The sequence below is a fragment of the Acartia tonsa genome, chromosome 8, assembly GCF_053477335.1.
Source record: "Acartia tonsa isolate MP-2025a chromosome 8, ASM5347733v1, whole genome shotgun sequence".
Lineage (NCBI taxonomy): Eukaryota > Metazoa > Arthropoda > Copepoda > Calanoida > Acartiidae > Acartia > Acartia tonsa.
The window spans coordinates 3,967,854-3,986,869 of NC_137267.1; the positions used below are offsets into that span (position 1 = coordinate 3,967,854).

General features: G+C 31.1%; 1 protein-coding gene across 1 annotated transcript; it reads left to right on the top strand.

Annotated features, from left to right (window-relative positions):
* The first annotated feature begins 720 nt into the window (after window positions 1-720).
* On the top strand, window positions 721-19,016 carry LOC145325832 (GTP-binding protein Di-Ras2-like). Its single transcript, XM_080168799.1, has 14 exons — window positions 721-788; window positions 1,596-1,649; window positions 4,128-4,196; window positions 4,851-4,883; window positions 9,214-9,295; window positions 10,050-10,102; window positions 10,609-10,718; window positions 11,291-11,348; window positions 12,501-12,590; window positions 13,326-13,410; window positions 13,640-13,788; window positions 15,191-15,234; window positions 16,661-16,718; window positions 17,681-19,016. Exons 1-14 carry the CDS (start codon window positions 744-746, stop codon window positions 17,729-17,731), a joined length of 981 nt encoding a protein of 326 aa, XP_080024925.1. The 5' UTR covers window positions 721-743; the 3' UTR covers window positions 17,732-19,016.

The following is a 19,016-nucleotide window of genomic DNA, read 5'->3' on the forward strand; positions in this document are numbered from 1 at the left end:
GTGGTCAAATATTAAACTAAAATTGTAATCAGCATCATTAACCCTTTAGTGATGGTAATGTAAAGAAAAAAATATAATTTAAAAAATCTTTTTAAAATCATTTAAATATTTACTTTCTTTTAGATAGTAATGCCGGGTGAGGAAAATAGATTTATTGAGAAATGGATATGCATATAGAAAACTAGCCAATAGGGAGATAATTATATCGAGCCAACTCTAGTAAATTAATAAGCAGAATATTTGTTTGCAATACTTCTTACATACAAGATACTGTTTAGTACATACTTTTTAATATTTATCTTAACAAATTAACATATACCAGCTAAAAGAAAAGATTATTTTTCAGTTTCCCCCAGCCTTTCTAAATATTAGGATAAGTTGTAATATTCAGGTAAGGAGAGAAGATAGAATAATTTAACTATCATCATACTGGAAATAACTATTATTAGGGTTGGGCCGGATATCCGGTGTGGCCGGATATCCGGCCAGATACCGGATATTGAAACTATCCGGCCAGATATCCGGCCACACCGGATATCCGAATACCGGATATTGAAACTATCCGGCCGGATATCCGGCCACACCGGATATCCGGATACCGGATATTGAAACTATCCGGCCACACCGGATATCCGGCCCAACCCTAACTATTATCATCCTTATATCCTTGATGATTTAATGTAGAACACAAATGGTAATCTAGATGAAAATTTCAGATAAATAGCATAAAAACTGTTGCAAAAATGGAGGCAGAGAATGACAGATTACGAGTTGTTGTAATGGGAGACAGGAATGTTATTAAATGATTCATTTTTTATTTAAAACAAGGACAGCTATGTTAATAAGTAGTTCAGCAACAACACGAACTAGTTGCTTCGCCCCAAGCCTCTAGAAGAAGATGGGGGAGGAAAACAGCCTAGAATCACCTTATCACATTTATAGAGCTTTCTTGAAAATTTGGGCTATCAATTTCCAAGATCCTTAGCTCCAGACAAAAAATCTTTGTTGAATCGATTGAGTTCTCCATTTTAGTGAGGATTCACAAAGGTCCAGTATAGTTTTAAACTATTTAAAAAAATTCAATTCCTATGGTAGTTGCCAATACACTCCCACTTTGATTGCAGAACTACTAAATGCTAGTGGTGCATTTGCAATGCATGTATGTCCAAAAATAGAAAAAAAAAGAATTGTTAAAAGATATAAAAAATATTTTTTTTCTTATTATTTTTACTCAATGTACTGATTATGATAATAAATCAAATGAACCATAACTTATTGATATAAATGATACAACTTTAAAAAACTTTTTATATACTTTTGCTAATGTTAGTAATCTTAGAAATACTATCATTGACTTAAAAAATAGTGAAACAAATCAAAACTATGTATAAGAAGAAAAAGTCAAACTTTAGAATATAATCTAACTTTACTCTAAAATATAGTAATAAATAAACAAAAAATACCCCTATTTATTTTCAATTCATTACAAAATAACAGAAGTTGGGTTCCTGTGCTCAACCATACACTTTGAGGCAAACCGCTGACTTATCAAACATACTGAGAAAAATAAATGAATTATTTTTGTTTGAAATTGTAGGCGGGTTGGAAAGACAAGTCTTATTCGCCAGTTTCTCTACACTACCTTTCAGGTAAAGACATTTTTGAAGCTTTTAATGGTGCCTATCAATATGACGTCATACTGGTCTTCTTTTGGTCAATTAAAATTTACACTGGCCTGCCATTGGTAATTTTTTTGACGTCATTTTTTGTAGGCACTATAAACAGCTTCCATTTTTTAAAGTAGCGCACCTACTCTTTTATTAGATCCTGTCTGTATGAAGATGATAAAAGTTCCTCAATGACGTCATAAAAATGAGGGATGAGGAGAGGGGGAGTGGAAAAGAAAACCTCTAAAAAAGAGATGTATAATCCTTTGTTTTTATGTCGTAACATGCTGATTTTTTGAGGAAACCTTTCTCATCTTAGCACAAAATACATATTTTTTTGAAGAAATATATCCTTATAGGGGTACTTTACCTAACCTTTACTTAACCTAGTCAAAATTAACCAAAAAATACGTTTTTTATTACAAATTTCTCTCCCTTGCTGTAGAGTTATATAGTAACTATTGTCTATGTATTGTCCAGGGATCTAAAGTGATTAGACAATAGACGAAAAATTTATATTCATTCCCAATTATAATATATATTAACTATTCTTTAGATTAAAATCATTGGTTCAAACGTAATGACACTACTGGTTGTAAGTACCCATTGTTTTGAGTCAACTTTTGAGATTATAACGTAATAAAAAACTTTGGATACCAGTGTAATCAATAGCCCTGACATATGTACTATTCTTGCGATGTGCTGAAAATGGATTGCCTATTTCTTTCCTAATTTCCAAAGTTGTACAGCAGATAACCCAATCATTACAAATGTTATATTTAGGACGCGGAAGCTAGGTACACTTTCGGAAACTAAAATTCAGTACATCATTTTTGCGGATAATCTCTTACATAAATCAAAATTCCATGAATTTATGTTATTTAGACTTTACCATAGTTGTCGACTTATCATGCAAACTATATAAAATTCAGAGAATAGTCTTATCCTTGTTCCCTGGCAAATCCTGTGAAAATAGAGTTAAACCCATATATTAATACTAGACCCTTCGCCGCTAGCATCTGGGAGCTCTGAATTCGAATGGATATGAAAAACAGAAAAATACCCTAAAACCGTACCAGAACCCAAATTAAAGAACTAATTAGCCTAAAATCATTCTAAGACCTATTTTTCATTTTTCGGGGGGTTGGGGGTGTCCCATCCCCCAAGAAAATAGTTATAAACCTTCCCGGGACCTATGAGAAGCTATCCTGTAAAGGAGAACCCGATCGGTTCATAAGTTAGCGAGATCCTTCGCTACAAACAAACAGACAGACAAACAAACATCGTTCTACTTTGTAGTATAGATAAGCCAAATTTTACGATGATTGAAATTTAAAAAGAAAAATTATATTAAGAGAACCACTGGTCCCATTGGGTTATTTCTTTTTTAACTGTAAACGTTTTTTTTAGATGTTTATGCGTAATTTAGTTTTTTCTTCATTTAACCTCGAATTGTTTTTTACTAAATTCAATTTTCAAGTTCTTATTTTTTTTGTGTTATATTGCGTAAATAGTATAGTACGTATAAACCTTTAAAGATAGTATTTTTAAATTTACATTTTTATAGTTCTAACCCCCATAAACGTTTTATAATTTGAAAAATAAAAAAAGGCGTGCAATTAAAGGTTTTAATCATACATTTTTTTTCTTAATTATATATAATTTTCTTTACTTTTGTAGCCAATAATTTGTGAATAGCTTTCCGTGAAGGCCCTTGCTTTTTTAAAGGTTTGGCAAGGGGTCAATTTAAACATGAAAGATATTGCCACTATCTATGGATCTAATTTCAAAGAAAGTTAGGTTTTCAAGTAGTTTTTGGATCGCATGGGAATTCTAACTTTAAAACGGTTCCAAGTACAGTATAATCTAATTTTTACAGTACCATTTATGTCTATTGAAGTTAGTTATCTTACTGTTATTTTAGTATTTTATAAACTTTGAAATCCGTCATTCAAAGGATTATACAAGATATGTTGATGTTATTGATCGATAGCTAGAACACCTATGGAGCAAAACTACTCATCATGTCTTGCCCTGCCTGACTATATAACTAGTTATTATGCTTTTATATCCTATCTGTTTAAAAAGGGAAGCTTTACTATAATTAGGGTCTGTCCGTACGTCCCTATCATCAAATTTTGTAATATTGATTCATATTAAAACAAGGTACAATGTTATAAAAATAAGCGAAGCATCTTTATAATCAAGTTCTAAAATTGTAAGTATGTCCATAAAAAGTCCTGTATTTGCAGTTTTGCTGCATTTTACATTTTTGTTTAGACTTATACATTTATATTCTCTTTATTCAGTTCTGACACTCTACAAGTGTTACAAGTGTCATCCTTTTTGCATAACAAATTTATTCTTTTTCCCTTTTAACTCGTGCAACCTCTATGTTGTTGGCTATTCCTAAGATCTTAACAGGCAAAACCGTCGCTCACACATGATCTTTTATCCCAGGAGAAATACAAGCCAACAATTGAGGACCTGTATTCTGAAAACTTCAATGTTGGAGACTCAAAATTGAAGGTAAAACATGAATTTAAAGATATGAAATCCTATTCTATAAAGTAGTAAGGTTTTTTGTCAGTAGCAAATGATCTCGCTAAAACTAAATATTAAAAAAAAAATAAACCCAATGATAATAAACAAAGTTTCCTCTTTTGTAGATTATTGGTTGAAAAGTTTGGACACTTCTTGATCAAAATTAGAAATTGCTTCAGTTTTTTTTATTAAATTTATCACATCATTTTTCCTAATTCAGAGAAAATAATAAATTTGTTTGGGGATTCTTTTATAAAATACTAGCGGCTACGCCCCCTAGAGGCCTCTAGGGGCACTTGAGGCGGCGGGAGTTGAATTTGATAAATATTTTATTATTTTAGATTTAAGAAAAACAATTTTGGGGGGGGGGGTATTTTTTTCTAGGGGCGATTTCTCTTGGGAGGTTGTATCCTTCCCCAAAATAGTTATAAACCTTCTAACGACCTATGAAAAGCTACCCTGTAAAGGAGAACCCGATCGGTTCAGCGGTTAGCGAGATCCTTCGGTACACACAAACAGACAGACAAAAAGACATCCTGTTACTTTATAATAAGGATTGTAATCTAACTTATTCATATTTTTTAAATATCTACATATATTTTTAAAAATATTATAATTCCTTGATCTAATTTGTTTTAGGTTGACATCCTTGACACAGCTGGAGACGATGAGGTAAATAAAGTTTCAATCTTTTAACACAGAGACATACTTACATACACGCTATAAGTGTTAGATAGCTTTGCCATAAATGTAATATTTTCAACCACTTATTTCGAAAGTAATATATAATTTTTTTTGCCAAAGGGTATAAATGATGGAGTGATAGCTCATCATTTATTATATGGGAATTAAACTCCCACAGTGTCCGGAAAAATGAATACCTACTCATTTTTAGCTGCTTATTTTAGAGGTCTTTTTCCAGCCATGAATATGCAATTTTAGATACAGTATTACATAGATAGATTTTTTCCAGTATGGCTTCAAATCCGACTTATATCCGCTGGATTCGAACCGGTTCTCAGTCATACTGAAATTAATAAATAGCATCGTATGACAGACAAAGTTCCACAAAGATTCACATAAAAATCATTAGATTTGTTAGCCCTGGACTTCGGTCCCTTTGGCCAACAAAACTGGTCTTAATCTTATAATTTTTCATTCTAATATCCGCGGAAAGCTGATTATTGGATAAAGAACTATAATTCCAGGGCATCTAGGGGTTCATTATACCCTTGTTATTTTATGTTTGCATAAAAGAGCCACAAAAATCGTCAAATTACAAATGCTAGGCCAATACACAGACTAAATTACCAATGGCAGGCCAGTACACAGACTAAATTACCAATGGCAGGCCAGTACACAGACTAAATTACCAATGGCAGGCCAGTACACAATTTATTTGACCAATGGTAGGCCAGTATGAAGTAATTATTAAAGGCACTAGAGAGGGTTTTAATTTAGATAGGAGTGTTATCTTAAAGTTATCTTAAAGTTTGTCTATGAAAAAAATTAATCGTATTAAAAATAGCATAAAATAAAAAAAAATGATGGTAATTTACTATTCTAATTAGGTTTTTTAAATGTTGAATGTGAGAATGTTTGTTACTAGAATACAAAATACATTTAATTTCTTTACATTTTTCCTTGTTCAAAGCGAAGTTTTTCTATGATCAGGGTCGGTCCGTCCATTCGATACAATTAGCTTTTTTTATAATTTGGGCATGTTAGCATTGTTCTTTTGATTCCAAACTTTGCATGATGATTCCTGTAGTAGTTAGGTACGATTTAAAAAAAGCGTAGCAATTCTATAATCGGTACCAGAATGTCCGTACGTCCATTTTAAATATGTTTATTTTTAACTTTTTAAAAGCTATTTTTTTCTTTTCCGATTGATCTGAAATTTGGAATACTGATTCCTAGGACAACAATGTACACTGTATAAGCGAAGCATCTTTTCAATCAAGTCCTAAAACTGTAAGTTTGTCCTTACACATTATTCTGCAATTAAACAGTTTTTCAACAAATTTACTTACAGTTTTGTTTAGACTTTTATACATTAATATTCTGATTATTCAGTTGTGACACTCTACAAGTTTCAGACCTTTGCTTTCATGGATGTTGTCATCCTTGTTTTCCCTTAAAATATTCATAGATTAATTATTTATTTGATTTTTTAGATTTTATAAATGAAGCAGGTACAATTTAAAAACAATATTGAAAAGAGCAACAAATCACAAGAAAATACAATATTAATTTCCAAAACTACCTTACAAATACCGTCTAAAAAGCATAAGAAAAAATGCAATAGTAACAATAGGTATTAATTAATAACAAGATAGATTATATATTATAATATCATTTTTAAAAATAACAATCCGAAGCTATCTTTATACATAAATATAATCGACCATAATATGGTAATGTGAGGGGGGGGGGATAATTAAACTTTCATCGATTTTGGAAAAAAATAGCATGTATTGAAAACATCTTTAAATAAGGAAGATTGCATTCAAACTTATGTAAAAGTGGATTTCATCATTTTAATATTACTAGAGTTATCTTCTAAAGCTAATTTCTTCGAATCTTGATATCAGGGTGTTGAAAGAGCTTCAATCTTCATGGTAGAGTTGTAAATTTTATTGATAAAGGACACTCTGAAGTTTTCAAATCAAAAATAATTTTTAAAAGCCAACAGTTAAGAAAACTAAATAGCGTCCTCCAAAAATACAATTATCAATAACATAATAATCAATGAATACAAAGCACATCAAGTAAACATCATCAAAATTGCCAAAAATCAGTCCATTATTTTAGGCCATATTGACCAATATTTTCCTAAGAAACCTGTCTATATAAGTATTAGAAAAAGGCCTATGCGACCACTATCATCATTTTCTTTTATTTTCCCTAAGTATCTTAAATTCTAGTACCTAGTGATTTTAAACAATAACGTAAATTGGTATTAAACTTTATTCCAGACAGGACAAAGTAAAATATAGAGTTCTATTTTTACAAACTAAACCTTCTTAAAAACAAGAACGATTACGTAAAAAGTACGGATATCAACCCATTAGTTTTATCTAATTTTAAAAAGAAAACCAAAACGGATTTGTAACCCATGAGTAATCTCATATAAATATCCACAGAACCGACATATATGTGTTTCATAATAGGCCTTAAGATAAAAGCATGGGTATACACTATACATGTTATAATTGAAGAAAATTTATATTTTAAAACTGCTTCTTCACACACAGACACAGACACACACACACATACAAAATAACTAACAGAAAACAAAAGTACAAAAGAGTGCTACAAAAAGGACAGTTGCAAATTTTATTTTTTTGCTTCTTAAATTAGTTCAAATTAGCAAGTTCACGGTAAAAACTACACTAAAAGCAACACATATAATACAACAAGTAATTAACACCATGAAACTGCTCAGAGCATCAAACCATATAAATTATTAAAGATCGAAATTAACTACTTTTGTCTGTTTTATAGCACTCCCACGTGGAAAACACATTTTCAACTCTTTAAAAAAAGCCAAATTAACAAGTCAATTTGTTTAATTTTATTAATAGCTAAGATGAAATAAAAGAGGGCTTCAGACGTAATCCATAATTTAAGTCCTTATAAATTATCAAACGTAATTATCCGCCTCAAAACAATTCTACCAAACAAGGCTAAATGAAAATTAAGTAATGAAATGTGTGAATTTGAGAGAAAAAGATTTTTAGAAAGAAATTTCAATAGATAGTAAAAACACTTTATACAAATGAAACGAACAAATACAACGACACCCGTACACACACATAGACTCATTTTCGTAGTACAAAAGTGCTACAAAATAACAAAAGAAAACTTATATTGCCTTAATTATATGAGACATTCTTTGAAAGAAAAATCAATTGAATTTATGATTCCAAAATACTATTTAAAGACACAAAATTCACTGGATTACTCACGCTAACAAATACTTAAACAATGAAACACTACTTATCTGTTCCTTTAAATAGTATTAAGACTTAAAAAGTTCTTTACAAGTATCATTATTTTGTTGACCACAATTTCACTGTAGCTGATTTTAACTTTAGTTTAATTCGTAGCACTAACAAAAATATTTTACGATCTCAATTCATACAAAAAATACTGCCAATATTATAAAAAATAGTTATGCAGAAAGTATTTAATGAACGCAAGCTTAACAAATTAGATAAATAATATGCAATAGATGAAAACGAACCATGATTGATCTTATAATGAACACGTGGTAATCCACTAAAATTCATTCAATTTTACAGCTTCTTTTTCAAATGAAAACAAGATTAACCCAAAATTACAGAAAAAAAACCTAATAATAATCATGATGACCTATACAACACGTGGTTATCAAATCAAACAAGGGAGTATATTATATAGCTGGTTATCCAACTTAAAAAAAAGTAAGGGGGGGGGGGGTGAATAAAATGTAAATTTTTGGGAACAAGTACAATCTATAATTTAACAAAAAGCACGATAATACCCTATTTACATGTTGGAATCAAAAATTCTAAAAACAGCTTAAGGAGTTGTTTCATAAATCCATATAAAACTAACTCCATTACTAAATCTATCCAGCGGACAAAACAAAAAAAAGAACAGGAGCAATAAAAACTTAATGAGATTTGTTCGAAATACCATAAAAAAATAAGGATGCAAAACTTTTTTAATGACAATTTAGAAGTTTTAAATCACACACACAGAAAAAATATATTATAACCTATCGCAACCGTGTCCGCTAATCAAATGAGTGTTGGTGATCCAACAGAGTTAAAACCAGTTTTGTACGAGAGTACACATTGTGTACTACACAAAGAGAGGAGAGGTGGACAGACCACCTTCCTTCTTGGTGTCTCGTACTCAACTCCATATCTTTATAATATTATCTTTAAGAAAAGCAAAAGTTTTTTGTTTACAAACTGTTGTTATCAAAAAATTATTTTCTGTTTCTTCTTAGTTTCCTGTTATGAGACGTCTGTCAATCAATTCTGGACATGCATTCTTATTGGTTTATTCTGTAGATGATCCAGTCTCATTGGGTGAGTTCTTTTAAATCTTGCCTGTTATTGGCTAATATAAAATTGTAAAGAATTCTTATTGGTCAAATAAGCCTTTGACTTTCTCTCACATGGGTAATTATTCTTTAAATCTTGCTTTCTATTGGCTGATATAAAACAGTCTTAGATTTTACTGGTAAAATTGCTAGATGTCCTTGTCTCATTTGGCAAGTTTTCTTAAATCTTGCATCCTATTGGTTAATAAAAAATGGTTAGGCATTCTCATTGGTAAGATTTACTAAATCTTTCTTCCAATTGGCTGACATAAAATATTGCTTCCCTATAGGCTGATGTAAAAAGGAATCAAACAACTCTCTTCTTAATTGGCAAAACTCTATTAAAATCTTACTTTTTATGGTCTATTCAAATCAGCTACAATTCCATTCCTAATAAAATTGATAATTATGTCCTAATAGATATGTTTATATATTTGTCTTCTCATTGGCTATTCAAACAATTGTTCAATTATTATTGGTTAATGGTTGGATAAATGTAAAAATGTAATTGTAAAATGCTTATATAATATTTTTTTCCCTCTTCAATTAAATGTTCAAGCATTTGTAACCACTTTTTATTATATTTAAGTGGTTGTTAACTTTTTAAAACAGATTTTCTCTGTTCAATTAAATGTTCAAGCATTTATAACCACTTTTTATTGTATTTAAGTGGTTGTTAACTTTTTAAAACAGATTAAAAATAGAGAAAAAAAGATCCTACAATATTATTTTTTTTGCAGAATTGATTCAGACAAGACTTAAAGAAATACAACAGCAAAGAGTTGATTTTAAGGTAAATGATTTAAATACTTAAAATACCTAAAATCCTTGTTTATGAAAGTTTTATTTTCATTTACCAATATAATTCAATTTTGGAAACAGCTTGTAGTGCCTTTAAAAAAAGACGTCATATAATACAAATGACCAATGATAGGCCAGTATACATTTTAATTGACCAATGATAAAATGTATACTAGCCTATGATTGGTCACTTGTATTGTAAGATGTCTTTTTTATAAGCTGCTCCATATCATGAGAAACCCAATAAGGGGTTAGACATTGAATTTTGAATTACATTTGTATCCAAAGTTTTAAAAAACAAAATATCTATATGTTGGGTTTAAAACTTTGGGTACCTAATTAAATCTTAATTGCGTTTTGTCTAAATTTACCCACCAATATTTTTAATTGAGAGAAAGAGTAAAAATTTATTGTCCTGTGTCATAGCCCTTAACATCTCCAGAGAACCCAAAATTAACTAATTGCAAGTATTGTCAATAAATCACTTGATCTGTGTAGGAAGTGCCAATAGTAATAGCTGGCAACAAAGTAGACCTCGGCTGTCACGCAAGACAAATTTTCGTGGAGGACGTCATCGACTGGACGGTCTACACTGTACCGACCAACAGGTGAATTTTATCTTAGTAGTGCAGCTACCTTGACCTTAAAGTCATCAAGGTAATTTAATGATCTATAATACCTTATTATACATTTGATTGCACGACCTTAATCGGTATGTCTAAAAATAATTGGTAAATAACATAAAATAACATTTTGTTGATTTTAATTATGTAAGATTTAACCTGCCACCTGCAAAAAAATATTTTTGTTCTTTCAAAAGTCCCTTTAAACATTTGATTAATATACCGATTTTTTTATATACCCAGGAATAAGGTATAGCCAACAAGCGAAATAAATCTAATATAACATTTTGGTGGAGAGATAAGAAAGTCGTTAATTCTACTAAGTGTTGCCAACGTCAGCTGAAAATCACCTATAGGTTTTGTGATTTTTTCCCGAATTAATTTCTTTGTCGGTATAAGCTGCATATACCTACTCATCTTTACAATATTAAAAAGTTTTAAGAATCAATTCTGTTAAAAAATTAATTAAATAGGCAGGCCCTGTTTATATGAACATGTTTGTAAACCAAATGATATTGTCTATGTATCAGCCGTTCTAGAGATCTTTTATTTTTAAGGATTCGAGTTGTGGAATGTTCAGCAAAAGATACGTACAATGTTAACAATGTTTTTAAGGTAACTTTTACAAAAATGATCAGGCGCTTTCACTTAAGATACATTGTTGAGCTGTGAAAACCCACCCCGTTATTTTAAAACAACTTAAAAATCAGGTGGTGGGAAGGGGGAGATGGTTATTTTTTTGTTTTTTTGTTTATTACTTTAAGTCAGGATAAGTTAGATTTTATTTTTGTATTAGGCAACCGTGCAGGGCACTGCATGTATAGACCCTGCAGGGTTAGGGCCCATAGGGGGTTTATATCAAAAAACTACCTCTTATTTTCAATTTATTTATATGGGGAGGGAGTTAGTTTTGTCAAACAGGACCTTTGAAATATACACAGCTTGACACATCCATAAAGCAAACTAAAGGAAGGAACATATCATATTCTCTATGATTCAGTAGAAGCTGACGTTGTAGCGTAAGAACCCTAAGTATAGAAAAGTATCATTTTCAATAAATTCTTAATTAAAAGTGAAACAACATTATATCTTTAATTTTTATTTCCTTTTACTCAGAGTTTCAGGCTTCTGCAATCATAAGATACTATTTTTTACATTGAAAATAAATATGTGGATTTTTTACACATGTTTTAGAGGATTTTTAAAAATTTCAAAAACTTCACTATTTTTAAAAAATTGCATAAATGTGGTAAAACTTTCAGATCAATGACGCTCAACCGCACGTTTTATAAATTACTTAACCCTTTCTTAAAAAATTATATCACGAAAAAAAGTAATTTTGTTAAGTAATAGCTTAAGTAAGTCAATTTTTTTTACATTAGAAATCAATTTGGGAATCTATATTGCAATCAAAAGCTATTAAAATATTTGTTTTCTTTGTTAATATGTACCACTTAAATGAAAAAAAAACAATACATTTTGTCCAAAATAATGATTTAGATCAAGGATAAAAACGAAGTAATGGGTTTCGTCGTATTTTCACAGTAGCTTTTAATAGGTTATGTTAGGTTAGGTAAATGCTAATGATTGACCCGAAGGTAAAGGAAAATGGCCCCGCAGGGTTAGAGTCTCCCACAGGGGCTAAAAATTGGAGAAAAGCTACTTTGAAAATAGGACGCAACCCGCTACTTCCTTTTCTTTCCATGATCCAATGATTTTAATGAAGAATGCCGAAAAATGATTTTAACATATTCAAAATATTTTTAGACATTTTTGGAGTTATCAAATATTCCGATAGCAAAGAACACGCTGCGACGCGGAGCTTCTGCATATGCCAAGCTTAGGCATGGAACTCAGGTACGACATTTGTTGCTGGATTTAAATTACTTTCTCGTATTCATTCGGAACCGATTAAAATCCGGTGGATTAGAACCGGTTTTCATCCATACGAAAAAATTATGTCTAGCATCGTATTATGTCAAGTTTTCTACGAATACAAAATATAAGATTAAACCAGTTTTTTTAGCCTGTGCCTTTGGCATCTCGTTTTAATCTTATAATTGTACATTTTATATCCTCGGAAAGCTCATTATAATACGATGCTTTTAATGACTCAACATTAAAGTAAAATAGTGAGGGTGCAGGGGTTAAATAACTGCATGTTCACGGAATGGAACCCTGAGCCCACTTTCAATCTTCGAATATAAGCTAATAGCGTCGGGAATAGCAAAACAGCCCAGTCGCTACAAAAAAGGTCCTCACCACTTTAACCAGGTAGTTGTATAGGTTATGAATATGCATCAATAATTATAACATTTATTGCCTAAATACACACAAAAAAAGATGCTAACATATTCAGTAAATATTTTAAAAATCGGCTTTAAAAATTTTCTCATGTATTAATAATGTATTAATTATGCAACGAACTTAGGGATTCCTAAAAATAATAAATAATCTATTTATAAAGTGGTTATATGGTAAAAACAAACTGATATTGTCCTTTCCCCACCTGAAGAAAATTATATTGAATTTGTGACAGTTTGACTAAAATAAAGCATTTGATACCATACGTCATAAAAAAAATTATTTTAGGGTGAGAGTAGTCTGCACAAGAGGATAAAGAGTTTGAAGCTTCCTGGCAGGATGAACTCAGACAGGCAGCAGCGGTCAAGCACAGGTATCTATCTATCTATCTATCTATCTATCTATCTATCTATCTATCTATCTATCTATCTATCTATCTATCTATCTATCTATCTATCTATCTATCTATCTATCTATCTATCTATCTATCTATCTATCTATCTATCTATCTATCTATCTATCTATCTATCTATCTATCTATCTATCTATCTATCTATCTATCTATCTATCTATCTATCTATCTATCTATCTATCTATTTCAGGAAACAACAGTCCCTCCCCCGAGTCCACCTCTGCAAGCCCCCCGGGGTCCCTGTCCCACTCCCCTAACTCTATGTCCCCCACCCCCAGCACTATCCCCGCCTCCCCCTCACTTGTATTCGACTTCAATTGCTCCAAGCTGATGAGAAAGGTAAATATTTTCGATTTTCTAAAATTTTGATAATTCTCGAGTTCAAAATTCAACTTTTCATTGTATTTGTTCACAATTATATATAATGACTAGCGGCTATGCCCCTAGAGGCCTCTAGTGGCACTTTAAATGTTTTTGTTTGTTAAAGTTAATTTTTTATGTACGATACCACCTTATTTGACGTTGAAGTCTCCCAGATTTTAAGAAAATTTTCAATTTTTTTGTCATTTCTTTTGGGAGGGTGGTAGTACCCTCCCCCAAAATAGTTAAAAACCTTCCCAGGACATATGAGAATCTACCCTGTTAAGGAGAACCCGATCGGTTCAGCGGTTAGCGAAATCCTTCGGTACAGACACACAGATACACACACAGACACACAGACAAACAAACATCCTGTTACTTTAGTATAAGGATTACCATGAAATATTATTTTAGTCGTTTGATAAACCTAGTTTAACATTTCTTTCGAGCTCTTAAAAAAATCACTTTATTTACAAATACTGGCTACGCCCCTAGCATCTAGAAGCTTTATATTCGAAGAAGTAGATAAAGCAGAAAATAGCACAAACCCATCCCAAGACTTAAATTTAAAATTGTAAAGCCTAAAACTATTCCGGGACCTATGTGATGCTTTCATAAAATGAAGAACTTAATTGTTTCAATAGTTATTAAAATAATCTTACTTTATATGATAATTTAATTTGCTTTAGGTTTGTTAGGGTTAGGTTAGGTTAGGTTAAGTCAGATTAAGAACATAATTAAAGAGGTTTTACAAGTTTATGAAAAACAAGAGCTGGATCTTTAAATCATTTTAGTGGTGAGCCAGATCGGGATGAGCCAACTTTCCACCAATGAGAGCACAGCATTTTAAGAAATGCCGCGCTGTGATTGGTTTGAAATTCGGCGCACCCCGATCTGGCTCACCACTAAAAAGATCCAGCTAAGGATGACAAAATACATACAGTTCGTTAAAATATTTATAATATGGTTGCATAGATTGTAAACTTTTTCTTCTTAAGTTTAGCCTATATAAGATGCTGTTACCGTTTGTACCGAAGTATCTCGCTAACCGCTGAACCGATCGGGTTCTCCTTAACAGGGTAGCTTCTAATAGGTCCCGGGAAGAATTATAACCATTTTGAGGGAGGATACCACCACCCTCCCATGATAAATAGCCCCTGAAAAAAAATTACCTCCCCCCCCAAAAAAAACCACTTTTAAAACTAAAATCAAAAAAATTCTTTTCAAATCTTAAATAAGAAATTGGGTTATCAAATTCGACTCTCCCCTCCTAAAGTGCCCCTAGAGGCCTCTAGGGGGCGTAGCCGCTAGTAAATTATATTTCAGAATAAGACTTTAGAAAGTTTTAAGCCAAAAAGACAATTATATCATATTTGTTTAGAATACAGAAAGGAGTTTACCACCACAGGAAGAGGAAAAAACAAGGTAAACATGTTTTTAAAATAACAATAGTTAGACAAGGAGGGAGAGGACATTGGGCTGTTTATTAGACTAGTCCAAAGTTTTATAATAATGTTTTCTTATTCATTGGCCATACAACTTTTTTGGGACTATTATTAAATTAAAATTGGTTTGTTCATTAAGTGTCCGAACGTTTTAAACACTAATTGTAATCTAAAGAAAAGGCAATTTAGTGTATCATCATTGGGGATGTACATCATTTCATCGGCTATTGTTTTATCCCTTTAGATTCCTGATTCCCACTTATTTGGAAGATGGACATCCAATTAATGCATATAACGATTGAAAAAATTTTTTTTTGCTTTTAACCTAAAAATAAAATTTTAAAATTATTAATAAAAAAACAAAAATAAGATGAAAATTTTATTTATTTTGTATTTAGCTTAAAAATAAAAATTTCGGCGAAATTTATTCAATTTTGGAGATATTGGAAAAAGAGGATTTGTTATGAAAATAATGAAGTATTTCTTAGAATCATAAACCACGTAGGTTAGATGTGAGAGCGTATTGAGCAAACGTTTTTATAGTTTTTTTGGAATACGCACAAAATTTTTTTTTATGTCTTTTAATTATTTTTGACTTCAGAATAGCAATTAGATAATTTTAACCCAGGTTTCTAAAGGCATAAGACAATGGCTGATAAGTTGATGTTCATCCCCAATGAGGATATAATACAATGAACCAATAAACACTATTATGAAAATTTGGAGATTAGTGTAATAAACAGCCCAATGTACCCTCCCCCCCTGGTGTAATATGAGATCGTATTGAACAAACGTTTTATAGTGTTTTTTGTAATCACACCCAAAACAAGGATGATAACATCCATAAAAACGGAGCACTGAAACGGTAGAAAAAACGGACATTAACACTTGTATAGTGTCAGAACTATATAATCAGAATATAAAAGTATAAGAGTCGAAGCAAAATTGTAAGTAAATTTGTTGAAAAACAGGTTGATACAGGATAATGTTTATGGACATACTTACATTTTTAGAGATCATAAAGTTGTTATGCTTTTTAAAACCTAACTACTACAGGAATCATCATGCAAAGTTTGAAATCGATAGGACAATTCTAAAATGCCTAAATTAATGAAAGAGAGAGAGAGATGGAGAGAGAGAGAGAGAGAGAGAAAGAGGGACAACAGGCTGTTTATTATACTAGTCCCCAATGTTTTGTACTAACGCTTTCTTATTCGGTGGGTTAACAACTTTGGTGACCCGTGTGAATTGTAATTGGTTGGCTCATTAAGTTGATTGATCCAACGTTTCAACCACTTATTCTAATCTACAGAAGGGTTAATTTTGTGTATCATAATTGGATGTGTACATAAATTTATCAGCCATTGTCTTATCCCTTGAGATCCCTGATTGTATAAATATTTCAGATCCGAAGGTGACAGAAAGCAGAGAAGTAGATCTCTAATCAGACGCAGCAGCAACAAGGTAAAACTAATCAGACGCAGCAGCAACAAGGTAAAACTAATCAGACGCAGCAGCAACAAGGTAAAACTAATCAGACGCAGCAGTAACAAGGTAAAACTAATCAGACGCAGCAGTAACAAGGTAAAACTAATCAGACGCAGCAGTAACAAGGTAAAACTAATCAGACGCAGCAGCAACAAGGTAAAACTAATCAGACGCAGCAGCAACAAGGTAAAACTAATCAGACGCAGCAGTAACAAGGTAAAACTAATCAGACGCAGCAGTAACAAGGTAAAACTAATCAGACGCAGCAGTAACAAGGTAAAACTAATCAGACGCAGCAGCAACAAGGTAAAACTAATCAGACGCAGCAGCAACAAGGTAAAACTAATCAGACGCAGCAGTAACAAGGTAAAACAGGTTTTCAGGTAGCGGGACAAAGTGTCTCAAAAATCAGCCATGCAACGTCATAAAAATGTGCAAATATCCATATATTTTTTTAGGGGGTTTTCTTTCCCACTTCTCCTTTCATCTCACTCATTTTTATGACGTCACATGGCTGATTTTTGAGACACTTTGTCCCGCTACGTTTTCAGTGGCGAAACAACTCTTCAACACACTTTGTCTGTCTGTCCGTCAGTCCATAACACGAATTGGGGAATTGTATAAATTTACTTGTTTCCAATGAAAGATAGACGTCGATTTTTTTATACCGACCGGTTTGTTAGTTAAACCTTTAAAAATTAAAAAAAATAAAAGGAAATGTAATTTATTCGGTTGTTATTTGAGATAGACGGCTTCTTTTTTTCCATAAAAGACTCTACTTAACCTAACCTATCCAAACCTAAAATAAGCATAAAGTTTGTTTTGTTACACTTTTTATTTTCTTAGTATACCTTAACTTTTAGTCAAGGGCTGTTGGTCAGTCGGACATATCCATATTACATTTAGCTGCGCTCTTTACACAAAATATTATAATTTAGATTCGCCGGAAGGTAAATGAGCCAAAACCCGAAGAATGTGTAATTTCTTAGTTCTCCTATCTACCATATATCACATGAATATAAAGTAAAATATAATACCTATATATTTATGAGTATAATATTTGTAATATTATGAGTCTAACGTATTATTTTTTTAATATTAAAAGATTGTTTGTTAATGTAACAAGGATGGTAACATCCATAAAAGCAAAACTCTAATCATACGCTAGAACAAACGAACATTAACAATTGAAGAGTGTTAGAACTTAATAAGCAGAATATTAATTTATAAGTTTAACAAAAATGTGATGCTAAATTGAGTTTAAAAAGTATACTGTTAATGGATGTACTTACTTTTTTAGGACTTCATTATAGAGATGCATCGCTTAAAATATTGCACTTTGTTGGCCTAGGAAACAATGTTTCAAAAATTAGATGAATAGGATAATTATATCACACACAAAAATTGTTTTCAAAAAAGTTAAAAGTTTTAAATGGACATTCGGACATTCTGGTATCTGTTATCATCAGGCAAAGTTGATAGGGCAATTCTAACATTTCTAAACTAACGATAAGGCCTATCCGTTACATAAGTACAGGCACTTATAATAGAAAAGCTTCGCTTTTGAAAAATACTTTTAATTAAAAAAAGGTCCAATAATTTTGACAATGAAAAAAATGTGGTAAATTTTAATTTTGGAGAGAAAAAATTGTATAATTTTGTATATTGATAATCAGTTTTTTAATAAAGTACCTATTTTGACATAAAAAAATCATATCTAAATATTATAAGTAATTGACTTTTGACTTATAAAACTTGTTTATATGTATGTAATATGTAAAAAACTATCTGTATTCTTTATTTATCACATCGTATTATAGACAGCTTTCCGCGGATATTAAAATCATTAAAACCAGTTTTGTTAGCTCCGAGGGGCCGGAGGCCTGGGCTAAAAATACAGGTATTAATCTTATGATTTTTATTTTAATATTTGTGGAAAATTGTGTGTAATACGATGCTATACATGATTTTTCCGTATAGCTTAGAACCGGTTCTAATACCACGTATATAAATCGGTTTTCAAAGCCATACTGGAAAGATACTTATAACTTTTTTGTAAAAAAAGATACCTAAAAAAAATCTTAAAATTTTGTTTTAAGATAAAAAAAAGATTTTGTTAGTTAAATATTAGTCTTCCAGTTTTAAAAAGATTTAGGTTTCATAACCTAAACACTTATCACAAAAATTCTTGTAAAAAACCATATAATAAGTTTATTGATTTTTTGTGTAATAAAAAATACATTATTTTTTTAGAATATAAATCAATTTAAAATT

Bases quoted from the DNA above. Each gene is read 5' to 3' on its own strand.
- LOC145325832 (XM_080168799.1), top strand. From the start codon at position 744: ATGGAGGCAGAGAATGACAGATTACGAGTTGTTGTAATGGGAGAC. The intron at 4,197-4,850 runs GTAAAACATGAA...AATTTGTTTTAG, and splicing joins TTGGAGACTCAAAATTGAAG to GTTGACATCCTTGACACAGC. The intron at 10,719-11,290 runs GTGAATTTTATC...TTTATTTTTAAG, and splicing joins TACACTGTACCGACCAACAG to GATTCGAGTTGTGGAATGTT.